At 56.9% G+C, this 11,172-nt stretch overlaps 3 protein-coding genes across 4 annotated transcripts; all 3 read left to right on the top strand.

Annotated features, from left to right (window-relative positions):
* Nucleotides 1-75: 75 nt before the first annotated feature.
* LCAT (lecithin-cholesterol acyltransferase) lies at nucleotides 76-3,318 on the top strand. Of its 2 annotated transcripts, none has more exons than XM_019455521.2 (6): nucleotides 76-323; nucleotides 963-1,119; nucleotides 1,199-1,314; nucleotides 1,406-1,501; nucleotides 1,583-1,807; nucleotides 2,723-3,318. In XM_019455521.2, the coding sequence occupies exons 1-6, from the start codon at nucleotides 170-172 to the stop codon at nucleotides 3,295-3,297; spliced, it is 1,323 nt and encodes a 440-aa protein (XP_019311066.1). In that variant the 5' UTR covers nucleotides 76-169; the 3' UTR covers nucleotides 3,298-3,318. The 2 variants fall into 2 exon arrangements, with proteins under 2 accessions (XP_019311066.1, XP_019311065.2); XM_019455520.2 differs by having other exon boundaries at nucleotides 954-1,119.
* A 1,014-nt stretch (nucleotides 3,319-4,332) lies between these two features.
* PSMB10 (proteasome 20S subunit beta 10) lies at nucleotides 4,333-10,053 on the top strand. The gene is made up of 9 exons (XM_019455525.2): nucleotides 4,333-4,878; nucleotides 5,086-5,173; nucleotides 5,261-5,358; nucleotides 5,450-5,590; nucleotides 5,865-5,980; nucleotides 6,090-6,148; nucleotides 6,812-6,963; nucleotides 7,089-9,191; nucleotides 9,985-10,053. The coding sequence occupies exons 1-8, from the start codon at nucleotides 4,823-4,825 to the stop codon at nucleotides 7,198-7,200; spliced, it is 822 nt and encodes a 273-aa protein (XP_019311070.1). The 5' UTR covers nucleotides 4,333-4,822; the 3' UTR covers nucleotides 7,201-9,191; nucleotides 9,985-10,053.
* CTRL (chymotrypsin like) lies at nucleotides 9,068-11,129 on the top strand. Its single transcript, XM_019455524.2, has 7 exons — nucleotides 9,068-9,191; nucleotides 9,790-9,893; nucleotides 9,985-10,064; nucleotides 10,177-10,258; nucleotides 10,426-10,606; nucleotides 10,693-10,826; nucleotides 10,914-11,129. The coding sequence occupies exons 1-7, from the start codon at nucleotides 9,140-9,142 to the stop codon at nucleotides 11,073-11,075; spliced, it is 795 nt and encodes a 264-aa protein (XP_019311069.1). The 5' UTR covers nucleotides 9,068-9,139; the 3' UTR covers nucleotides 11,076-11,129.
* The last annotated feature ends 43 nt before the right edge of the window (nucleotides 11,130-11,172 follow it).

Raw genomic sequence — 11,172 nt, 5'->3', positions numbered from 1 at the left:
GAAACCAGGCCCAGAGCTGGCTCCCTGAGGCTCTGTCCCTTTCCGGCAATGTCTGGCCACCCCCATTGGCTGGGCTGTCCCTCCCACTGGCCTTAGGGCCCCTCCCACCCCCACTCCAGATAAGGCCAGCCCGGGACTGCTTCCCTGGGCAGTAGGCACTAGGGCTGGAATGGGGCCGTCGGGCTCCCCATGGCAATGGGGGCTGCTGCTGCTGGGGCTGCTGCTCCCCTCTGCCACCCCCTTCTGGCTTTTCAATGTGCTCTTCCCCCCGCATACCACGCCCAAGGCTGAGCTCAGTAACCACACACGGCCCGTCATCCTCGGTAAGCCCCCACAGGCCCCTGATGCACCAGGCCAGACCTCAGGGAGCTTGGGCCCCAGCCCCTGGTAGCAGACCCTGCCATGGCCCTTCTGCGCCTGCATTAGCCCTGATACCTGCCTCAGTGTTTGAGGGTCCAAAGGCTTGTCCTGCAGAGAAATCCACCCCTTCCCCCACCACCTGTTCCTGTCTCTGAGCTGATTTCCCTAGGGGGGTGGAGTTGGGGGCGGGTATGCCTGAGGGCTTAGCCAGGGCGTTACAAACTGTGGTCAGCTGCAGCCACTCAGCCCCCACCCCAGCAAGGACAAGGTGCCTGGCCCCTGGAAAACAGGTCTCCAGCCCCCATTCTCCCATACCTATTTGTTTTCACCTTGGACTTTGGCATTAATGGAGAGCCAAGCTAGGTGTTTTCCTTATGGGGACAGGGGTCAGTGGCCTTGGCCCCTGCACCTCCCCTGCCTGAGGGGAACCAGGGCTTTGGGCTGCCGGGGGAATGGGGTGGGGGGTGGGGTGTTATCAGAAAGGATCACATCCTTAGTTCCTGGGGGTTGAGGGCATGGGAGATGAAGGGGTGGAGCTGGGGGGACAGGCAGAAGGGCGGGAAGGAATGCAAGGAATTCAGAATGAAGGCTAGTGCCCACAGTGCCTGGCTGCCTGGGGAATCAACTGGAAGCCAAGCTGGATAAACCAGATGTGGTGAACTGGATGTGCTACCGCAAGACAGAGGACTTCTTCACCATCTGGCTGGATCTCAATATGTTCCTACCCCTTGGAGTGGACTGCTGGATAGATAACACCAGGTGTGTGCCACCCCCTCTGCCCCAGCCCCCACACTCTGCCCCTTGGCTACTGGGCTGCTGAATGTCCCACTGCCCTCAGGGTTGTCTACAACCGCAGCTCTGGGCGCGTGTCCAATGCCCCTGGTGTACAGATCCGTGTCCCTGGCTTTGGGAAGACCTACTCTGTTGAGTACCTGGACAACAACAAGCTGGCAGGTGTGTTTACTGGGGAAAGGGCAGGGCTCCAGCTGTGGTCAGCCCACAGGAGCCATGACCAGAGCCTCCAATGCTGCTGCCTCCCCTACAGGTTACATGCACACACTAGTGCAGAATCTGGTCAACAACGGGTATGTGCGCGATGAGACAGTGAGGGCCGCCCCCTACGACTGGCGGCTGGAGCCGAGTGAGTGTCTCTGAAGGCTTGGGGCAGGGCAGATGGGCCTTGACCCCATCCGTTGCCCTGACCCCATCCACCCTACTTCAGGCCAGCAGGAGGAATACTACCAGAAGCTTGCTGGGCTGGTGGAGGAGATGCATGCTGCCTATGGAAAGCCTGTCTTCCTCATTGGTCATAGCCTTGGTTGCCTACACTTGCTCTATTTCTTGCTGCGCCAGCCCCAGGCCTGGAAGGACCGCTTCATTGATGGATTCATCTCTCTTGGAGCTCCTTGGGGGGGCTCCATCAAGCCCATGCTGGTCTTGGCTTCAGGTGAGAAGGCCTTGGACCACCTGTGTCAATGAGGGGGTTGGAGTGAGGGGGATGAAGCTGACCATGGGCCTGCCCTCACTCCTGCTTCTTCTCACCATGTCAGGCTAAGTGTGTAATTTACCACCCCTGAGGCATGGCCCTGGTCACTGGCCCCCTAGCCTAGACATTAGAGTAGCTCCTGCCAGAAGTCTGGGTGATTTGGTGCTTCAGTGACAAAAGGAGAGTAAACAGAAAGGAAGTGAACCCCAACAATCTGACTCATGGACCTAGGTCTGTTTCTTGTGGTTTCAGGTCCTGCCCACTCAGCTTTCAGCTGCCTCTGTTTCCAGGAGCCCATTTCCCCAGGGATCTATTAAGGACAGATCTGCCAAAGCCAGGGCCAGACCCTAGAAACCCTTATGCCCTTCTCTGAGAAGTGGCATAGCTATCACTTGTTGAGCACGCACTGTATGCAGGGTATAGCCAGACTCAACTTGCCCCCTAGTAGCTCACAGTCTGCTGAGGGCAACACTCATCAGACTATGTCTGTAAGTGCCAAACACAGACGCAGTCTAATATCCTTCCCAGAAGGGAGCTCTGACCCCTGTGCAGTGCAGGCCACAGGGGCCAATTAGCTGAGGGAGAACCACCAGCACCATCCTCCCACATTCACACATGTACACCCGTCCTCAGGAGGCCCCTCCTTCCCTGGCCTCCTTCTGAGGCTCTACAGCTGTGCCCCACAGACATGCCATCAGGGCTTCTCATTTAAAAAGCACATATTGAACACCTACTGATTGCCAGGCCTGCTCAGAGGCTCAATTTGGATTGGGTAGGGACAAGATTTAGCATCCAGCTGAACTTGGGTTGGGGGCAAGTTGTGGGCCCAAGGGACCCAGACCTGGCTCCCTGACCCACCTTGCTTCGTGTTCACAGGTGACAACCAGGGCATCCCGATCGTGTCCAGCATCAAGCTGAGAGAGGAACAGCGCATAACAACGACCTCCCCCTGGATGTTTCCCTCCAGAGAGGTATGGCCTGAAGACCATGTGTTCATTTCCACGCCCAGCTTCAACTACACAGGCCGTGACTTCCAGCGCTTCTTTGCAGACTTGCACTTTGAGGAAGGCTGGTACATGTGGCTACAGTCACGTGACCTACTGGCAGGCCTCCCAGCACCTGGAGTGGAAGTATACTGTCTGTATGGCGTGGGCCTGCCCACACCCAACACCTACATCTTTGACCACGGCTTCCCCTACACAGACCCCGTGGGGGTACTCTATGAGGACGGTGACGACACTGTGGCCACACGCAGCACTGAGCTCTGTGCCCGCTGGCAGAGCCGCCAGCCACAGCCTGTGCATCTGCTGCCTCTGCATGGGACACAGCACCTCAACATGGTCTTCAGCAACCAGACGTTGGAGCACATCAATGCCATCCTGCTGGGTGCCTACCGACGTCGTACCCCTGCACCCCCAGCTGCCAGCCCAGGGCCCCGGCCCCCTGAATAAAGACCCTCTTTTGCTCTTTAAGTTTTGACATGTGTGTTGTGGGTTGCAGGGGAGGCAGTGGCATCCAGGCACCAGTATCCACCAAGCAATAGCCATAGGCCTGGTGCTTTGTGGAGCATAAGGGCAAGATGGGCTTTGATGAAGCCTGAGATTGAACTGAGCACCAGGATGATAGCTTCCCACTCTCCCGGTTGAGCTGTTTATGTAGCACATAGCCTGCCTTGTGCCTGCCTCTGCTCTGGGGGTGGGCGACTGGAGGTAATTGCACACATAGCTGTGGGATGGAGGCACGTGGAGCTAAGGGTACAAGGCAGGGAAGATGTGAGCTGTCCCACCCACTCCCCCAAGGGAAGGCAGAACCCACCTGTGGACATGGACTTGTGAGTGCTAAGCCTGCGACAGAAGCACAAGAGTTTAGAATCTGAGGGAGATCCAGTCGCTAATCAGATCATTCTTCTAATGAAAGATTAATTATTGGAGCTAAGTGGTCTGAGAGAAAAGTTTAGGGAGCACCAAGGGGCAGAATCTTGTTTGTGGGTCAGGGAAAGCTTCCCAGAGGAAGTGATGGCTATTCTGAGATCAGATGGGATGAGAAGGGTAATGTGGGCCACTGAAAAGACTTGGGTTTGAGCCTAAGGGCAATATGCAGTTGCTGAAGGGGTTAACTAGGGAAAGTGTAATCAGATTTCCAATCTAGAAACAGTCCCTTCTCTGAAAGGTAAAGGGGAGCCTGGGGGTGGTGGGTAGGGGCAGAAACTTGGGGAAGGCAGGGAGGACAGTGCAGTACCCAGGAGAGAGAGGATGCTAGCTGAGGCTAAAGCGGTAGGAGAAAGATGTGGATAAATAAAGGGTCATTTGGGATGTGAAATAAGGCTTGTCCATGGGTAGAGCCCAGCATGCTTCCGGGCCACTAGATGGGCAGCCCCACGGCACCTGTTCTGTTAGATAGAAGACACCATCTGAGACAGGGAAGCTGGAAGGATCAGTGTCACCATGATGGAGGACTGAGCTTTGGGGTTTCAAGTTTCAGGGAGGAGGCAAAGGCAACAAAAGAGAGGAGCTGAGAGAAAGTGGATGCTGAAGGACAAAAGGCAGCCATGCCTGATAATGTTGGGAGGGCAGTAACAGAAGCCTGGCCAATATGACAGCCATAGGGCTGAGGGACTTGAGGTTAGAGTTGGGGTCAGGACAGGCAAGGCTTGGGGCTCAGGCTGGAAGAGGCAGAAGCTGCTGAACAACGGTCAGAGGGAGGGATCTGTTCCTCTGTTAAGACGGAGTACTAGGGAGCATGATGGAGAGCCAAGCAAGGAAACCTCCCCTTTGCCAAGCTGCTTAGGACCAGAAGGAGAAGATGCACAAAGGTGACAGCCAGGCTCTGAGGAAAGGTGAAAGCGAAAGCAGGAAGAGTCAGACGCCAAGGGGGGCGTGGGGAAGACGCTGACAGAGGACCAAGGCTTTGGTCTTTCTCACTCTGCGTTGGTCCCACATCGACCCCCAACCCCTGGACCAGCCTGCCCACCTCAAGATGCTGAAGCCAGCGCTAGAGCCCCGAGGGGGCTTCTCTTTCGAGAACTGCCAGAGGTATGTGGGGGTGAGCTGGCTCTGCAGCTTCTACTCCCAGAAACCCCAGGACCTTTATTTCTGGAGGGGGCAAAGGGACGGCAACATGTGTTGGGCGACTTGTATTCCCAAGCTCACCCTGAGAAGTGAGGGAGGCTGGGACAGAGTTGGAGGATGTGATGGAGTCTCAGAAGAGCCTCAACCTGGGCCTTAACACTCTGTTTCCAGAAACTTATCCTTAGAACGCGTCCTCCCGGGGTTCCGGAGCCCTCAAGCACACAAGACTGGTACCACCATCGCGGGCCTTCTGTTCCGAGTGAGCAGGGAGTTGGGACTGGGGTGTTTAGAGGGGCTGCTGGGGGATCCGACAAACACTGAGCTAGAGGCCCCTCCCCCTCCCCAGGACGGAGTCATCCTGGGCGCGGATACGCGGGCCACCAGAGATTCCGTAGTGATGGACAAAAGCTGTGAGAAGATCCACTTCATCGCCCCCAAAATCTAGTGAGAAATCCCCGACCCCGTTCCCCCACGCATCCCCGACACAGCACATCCATCTCAGCCCCGCCCACACCGACCCTCCCTTCGTTCTCAGCTGCTGTGGGGCTGGAGTAGCCGCGGACGCCGAGATGACCACGCGAATGGCGGCGTCCAACATGGAGCTACACGCCCTGTCCACAGGCCGCGAGCCCCGCGTGGCCACGGTCACGCGCGTTCTGCGCCAAACGCTCTTCCGGTGCTGGGCGGGGCTAAGATGACCCTGGGGAAGGGCTGTTGCAGGGAGGGTGGGGCTGAGAGGAAGTGGGACGGGATGAAAGGCGGGACTGCGACAGCCCCGGAGACCGGAAAAGGCAGGCCTAAGTGGAGCTGGGCAACAGGAAGGAGCAATGTTGGTCAAGGGACGCCAGACAACAGAAAAGGGTGGGGGAGGGGTGGGTCCGGGGCGGTGTCACGGAGGGGCGGGACCTGGAGCCGTGTGCTTGCGGCTCACCACGCCCATTCTGCGAAAGGTACCGGGGCTACGTGGGCACGTCGCTGATAGTGGGCGGAGTAGATCTGACCGGACCGCAACTCTACAGCGTGCACCCCCATGGCTCCTACAGCCGTCTGCCCTTCACAGCCCTGGGTGAACACTTCCGCCCCTTCCCCACGAATCCCGCCCCTGCGACCCTGGCCTCACCTTCATCCGGCAATGGGATGGCAGCGACTTACCTCAGATGCCCTCCTGCCTGCAGGTTCGGGCCAAGACGCGGCCCTGGCGGTACTGGAGGATCGGTTCCAGCCCAACATGGTGGTGAGCAACACCTGTCGCCCACTACGCGTTCATTGATGGGAAGTGCACGCTGGAGCTGGGATAACACAGAGATAACCTGACCTAGTCTAGAGGTCAGGAAAGGCTTCTTGGAGGAGGTGACGACTGAGTCAAGACTGAGAGGCCAGTGGAGTCAGAGTGAAGAAGTGCTATTCCAGCAGACCACCGTTAGTGCCAAAGTTTGTACTCCTGGAGAAGTCAAAGCTCAGAGAGGACCGTTTGAAGCTCAAGGAGGAGGGAACAGCAAGTGGGGTCTGGATTTTGTTTGGGGTGGGATGGAAGTGGGTGACATGTGTTGCTTCAGAGGTGCCTAAGGACCAGAAGGGAAAACGCAGTGAACCAGTAGATTGGGGATCAAGACCATATTGGTTGGGTGGACAGCCCTGGAAGCAGAACCACAAGTGTAAGTGACTCAAAGAGGTTTATGAAGATAGGGAGCAATAGGAACACAGGGTCTTCTGAGAGAGGGAGGCAGAGACCAGGGCAGGGGAGCTTGGGCTGGAGATGGGAGTAGGGAAAGAGAGGGGTTTGGGTATGAGCAAATGGCAAATAGTCTGGGCTTCGAGACGAACAAAACCTCTAGGCTGTAGCCTGAAGGTGATACCAAAAGGGTCCATCAGGCATCACACACATGTATCATCACAGCTGGAGGCCGCGCAGGAGCTGCTAGTGGAAGCCATCACTGCAGGGATCCTAGGTGACCTGGGCTCTGGGGGCAGTGTGGATGCATGTGTGATAATGGGGACTGGCGCCAAGCTTCTGCGAACACTGAGCTCACCCACAAGGCCCTTAAAAAGGTGAGAGCATGGGAGATGGGGACCACTAGGGAGGATGGGGCAGTAGCAGGGGAGACAGGGGGTGCAAGAAACAGATGGGCCACATGATGGGCCCAAGTTGAGAGGCCATCCCTTCCCTCTCCCAGGCCTAGCCAGTACCGCTTTGCCCCTGGGACCACAGCTGTCCTGTCCCAGACAGTGAAGCCACTGACCCTGGAGCTGCTGGAAGAAACTGTGCAGGCCATGGAAGTGGAGTGAAGTAGGATGGTGCTCAGAGCTTGGAACAAGAGGGAAAAAAACCCAGGAAATAAAAAAAAAAAATATTTAAACAGATGGCTATGTTCTTCCTGGGTGGAGGGGGAAAAGCAGCCATGAGAACTCTGTGGCCAAGTTACATCTGCAGAAGCCACTCCCTGCCAAGGTTTCAGGGCTTGGCCTAAGAGGTGACCACCCATCGCCTCAGGCATCTACTCCTCCAGTCCCCCAGGCAAGCATTGCAGCTCCAGCTGGAAAGCCCCCTCCTGACTCTCCACACTGCAGAGGTCCCCCTGCCACTCCCATGCACTGCTCTTGGCCTCTGGTCCACTGGGGACTGTTGTAAAACCCGGATGGGCCACATGTGCTGCCCCTACCTAGTCTTTCCGTGGCTCATCAGTGTCCCAGGACAAAGCCCACAGCTCTCAGTCAAGGAGGCCCCCATGGACCCCACTGAGGGCTAAAGTGCTGACCAAGGAACTGCTCCCTGACTCCAAGAGTACGTTTTCACAAAACACTCCTCACCCCTGCGACACTTTTACCTGTGAAACCCCTCCCGTGACCAGGCACACCTGAGGTGCTAACACCAAACAGGGCTTCTATTTGCACATGCTGAGCTGTGAACAGGGGAACTGACTCCCAACTTTGCTGGGCTGACTGGGGTCAGGGCTCATGCAGAGAGAGATGACATGACACATTTATCCAGCAAACCCACTGCTGAGTACCCACTGCGGGCCAGCCTAGGTGCTGTGTGCTGGCAGGAGCATCCTGCCCTCAGAACGGCTGACTGAAACGGACCTCCGGAACGGTGAGCGTCTGCCCAACCTCTGGGGAGGGTCTACTCTGGGATGGACATCCTTGGGACCCTGATTATGCTTTTCCCCCCAGTATATTACTATGAAGATTTTAAAACACAGAGGTTGAAAGAATTGTACACCAAACACCTATACACCCACAATCAACTTTGCAATTAGCATTGTGTTATAACTGCTTGATCACATTTCTGTCCCTCCATTGCTCTGTTCAACCACTAACTCATCTTATTTGCCTGACTGATGCTTTGAATCAGTCAGAGCCCCCACACCTCTCGGAGCCCAGCCAACTTACCCACTACAGCTTTGCACACAGGGTCGTCTTCTCTTCCTCAGTGCAGGCTCAGCCTGGAGCTCTACAACAAATGGGCTGCAGACACCAAGAGCTTGCCCACAGAAGCCCCAAGGCCTGGAGGCTGTCAGAGATTGATGGCCGTCACGCTTGTACCTGTAACCTCCATCCAAGGTCAGCCAGTCACCAAGGACTCACACCTTACCCTCCTGTGTGCTAGGCCCCTCCCAGATATCATTTCATCAACAAGAATATGGGCTTCAGAGCCAGACAGATGAAGGTTTGGAACCAAATGCACCATGTGCTGGTGGGAGAGTCACCATCTCTCTGAGCAAACCGACTCCTGTTCAAGTTGGTGAGGGATCACAGAGATGCTATCTGTTAGGATTTGTGACCTGCCAGAACCCCTGTGCTGGCCACATGGCCCTGGCCTTCCTCAGCAGGGCTGGTACAGCTGGACCTTCCCTCCACCTGTCAGGATCACCCCCGGGTGCAGGGCAGGCTTCTAAGTCTGATGCCCCTGACAGCCCTGGGAAACTTCCCTGATCCCAGCCACCAGGTGGTTACCATAAACCTAATTTCACCAAAGGTCCTTGCTACCCAGTCCTCAACACTTGGGATGCGAGGTAGTTCAGGGAGCCAATCAGAGACCAGGTTTTGGAGGGTGGAAGTGAGAGCCTCACACCTGGGCTCTGATAAGTCCAGGCCTGAGTCCAGGACCTTGGCCTAGAGACCCTCCTCCTGACCGGAGCATGGCTTGCCTCAGGCCTGGGACTTTGGCCCAAGGACGAGGAGATCCATAAAACCAGGCCCAGTTCTCAACCTCACATCTGCCACAATGCTGCTGCTCAGCCTGACCCTTAGCCTGGGCCTCCTTGGCTCCTCCTGGGGTGAGTGGGCCTGGACCAGCCCTGACTGACCAGCCCTCAAGCAACCTAGCCCCCAAAGCCAGCCCAGGTTTCCTGCCCAGGGGCTCAGCTGGGCTGCCGGGAAGGGAACCAGGTGGACAGAATGGGTAAAGGAGAAAAGGATGTGCCAGGGCTGGAGGGGGGCAAGAGGTGCACAGGGGCTGGCCTCAAAATGGGACAGGAGGTAAGGCCAGAGCTAGGAGCCAGGGAGGGTTTAGGAAACTGAGAAATGAAGGTTGGACATGTAGTTCAGGGAGAAACCTCTGGCTGTGGAGGCCTGGAGCAGGTGCGAGGCTAGAGAGGAGTCTATCCCAGGGGTCGGAGAAAAATGGCGGGTGGTGGTGAAGTTGGGGAACAATGGGGAGTAAGTTGGAGAGAGCTGTCAGAGAATGGACAGAATTGGGGGCCAGCTGGACATGGGTAACTGAATACCTAAAAGTGCTGTGGGTGAGAAGGGGTAGTGACGAGCCCTCTCTGATTTGGACCTCTGGGGCAGAGCCGGGGGCACCCAGGAGGAGGTGGGGAGAGGTGGGCAGGCTGGTGTGAGAAGCAGGTCCTCACCAGTCCAATGGCAGAGCAGGCTGCGGCATTCCTGCCATCAAGCCGGTACTGAGCTTCAGCCAGAGGATTGTCAACGGGGAGAATGCAGTGCCAGGCTCCTGGCCCTGGCAGGTGTCCCTGCAGGTACATGCACCCTAGGTGTGGGGCAGGGTACCAGGTGCTTCCTGCCTAGGCATAGCCTGAGCCCACTCCCACTTCTGACTTCTGACCCCAGGATAGCAGTGGCTTCCACTTTTGCGGTGGTTCCCTCATCAGCCAGTCCTGGGTGGTCACTGCTGCCCATTGCAAAGTCATGTGAGTACTCCCACTCTGCCCCCTTGCCCTCCTCTCCAGTCTCCTTTCCCTGGATGCCCTTCTTTTGTTGCTCTGCTCTCCCTGCGGCTGCCCAACCCCACTCTCACTGCAGCCCTGGCCGCCACTTTGTTGTCCTGGGCGAATATGACCGATCATCCAATGCTGAGCCTTTGCAGGTTCTGTCCATCTCAAAGGTGAGTGTCTGGGCTATAGACACGGAAAGGAAGAGTGGATGGGGCAGGTGGGTGGGCTCTGGGGATGAGGAATTCAAGGCATGCCCTAGGCTAGCCCCTCAGCACCTATCAACACTGGAGGCCTGTGCCCACCCCCCATTCTACGTGGCCCCTTCCTGGTTCCACAGGCCATCACGCACCCTTTCTGGAACCCTACCACCCTAAACAATGACCTGACACTACTGAAGCTCGCCTCCCCGGCCCAGTACACAAAACGAATCACACCAGTCTGCCTGGCTTCTCCAAATGAGGCACTGCCTGCAGGCCTCACGTGTGTCACCACTGGCTGGGGACGCCTCAGCGGCGTGGGTAGGAACTTGGGCCAAAAATCTGGGTGAGAGCGCTAGGGTGGGAACAAGTCATCCCGGGCCTAACCACCCCCTTCTGGCCAACAGGCAATGTGACCCCAGCACGCCTGCAGCAGGTGGCTTTGCCCCTCGTCACTGTGAGTCAGTGCAGGCAGTACTGGGGCTCACGTATCACTGACTCCATGATCTGTGCAGGCGGCTCAGGGGCCTCCTCGTGCCAGGTGAGCAACAGCACCCTGTCTTATCCTCTCGCTGTCCTGTGGCACCCCCTAATCGCCGAGCTGACTTCTCCCCTCTCCTTCCCTCAGGGAGACTCTGGAGGGCCTCTTGTCTGCCAGAAAGGGAACACGTGGGTGCTTATTGGCGTTGTCTCCTGGGGCACCAGCAACTGCAACGTGCACAAGCCTGCCATATACACTCGGGTTAGCAAGTTCAGCACCTGGATCAACCAGATCATAGCCTACAACTGAGACTATCACAGGCCCTCTCCCCATCTCAATCCAATAAAGACGCCATGCTCTGTCCTCTTGTGTATTCTTGTATGTCCTTATAAGGGAAGAGAGAGGC

Source organism: Panthera pardus, unplaced genomic scaffold (assembly GCF_024362965.1).
Source record: "Panthera pardus isolate Hobbes unplaced genomic scaffold, ASM2436296v1 HiC_scaffold_19, whole genome shotgun sequence".
Classification (NCBI taxonomy): Eukaryota; Metazoa; Chordata; class Mammalia; order Carnivora; family Felidae; genus Panthera; species Panthera pardus.
The sequence above is the reverse complement of the archived record's forward strand: the minus strand, read 5'-3'. Positions and strand labels throughout refer to the sequence as shown.

Coding starts and splice junctions, on each gene's coding strand:
- LCAT (XM_019455520.2), top strand. CDS start 170: ATGGGGCCGTCGGGCTCCCCATGGCAATGGGGGCTGCTGCTGCTGGGG. Junction 1,315..1,405: donor GGACAACAACAAGCTGGCAG/GTGTGTTTACTG, acceptor CCTCCCCTACAG/GTTACATGCACACACTAGTG. Junction 1,502..1,582: donor CGACTGGCGGCTGGAGCCGA/GTGAGTGTCTCT, acceptor ACCCTACTTCAG/GCCAGCAGGAGGAATACTAC.
- PSMB10 (XM_019455525.2), top strand. CDS start 4,823: ATGCTGAAGCCAGCGCTAGAGCCCCGAGGGGGCTTCTCTTTCGAGAAC. Junction 4,879..5,085: donor TCTTTCGAGAACTGCCAGAG/GTATGTGGGGGT, acceptor CTCTGTTTCCAG/AAACTTATCCTTAGAACGCG. Junction 6,964..7,088: donor CCCACAAGGCCCTTAAAAAG/GTGAGAGCATGG, acceptor TCCCTCTCCCAG/GCCTAGCCAGTACCGCTTTG.
- CTRL (XM_019455524.2), top strand. CDS start 9,140: ATGCTGCTGCTCAGCCTGACCCTTAGCCTGGGCCTCCTTGGCTCCTCC. Junction 9,192..9,789: donor CCTCCTTGGCTCCTCCTGGG/GTGAGTGGGCCT, acceptor ATGGCAGAGCAG/GCTGCGGCATTCCTGCCATC. Junction 10,827..10,913: donor CAGGGGCCTCCTCGTGCCAG/GTGAGCAACAGC, acceptor TCCTTCCCTCAG/GGAGACTCTGGAGGGCCTCT.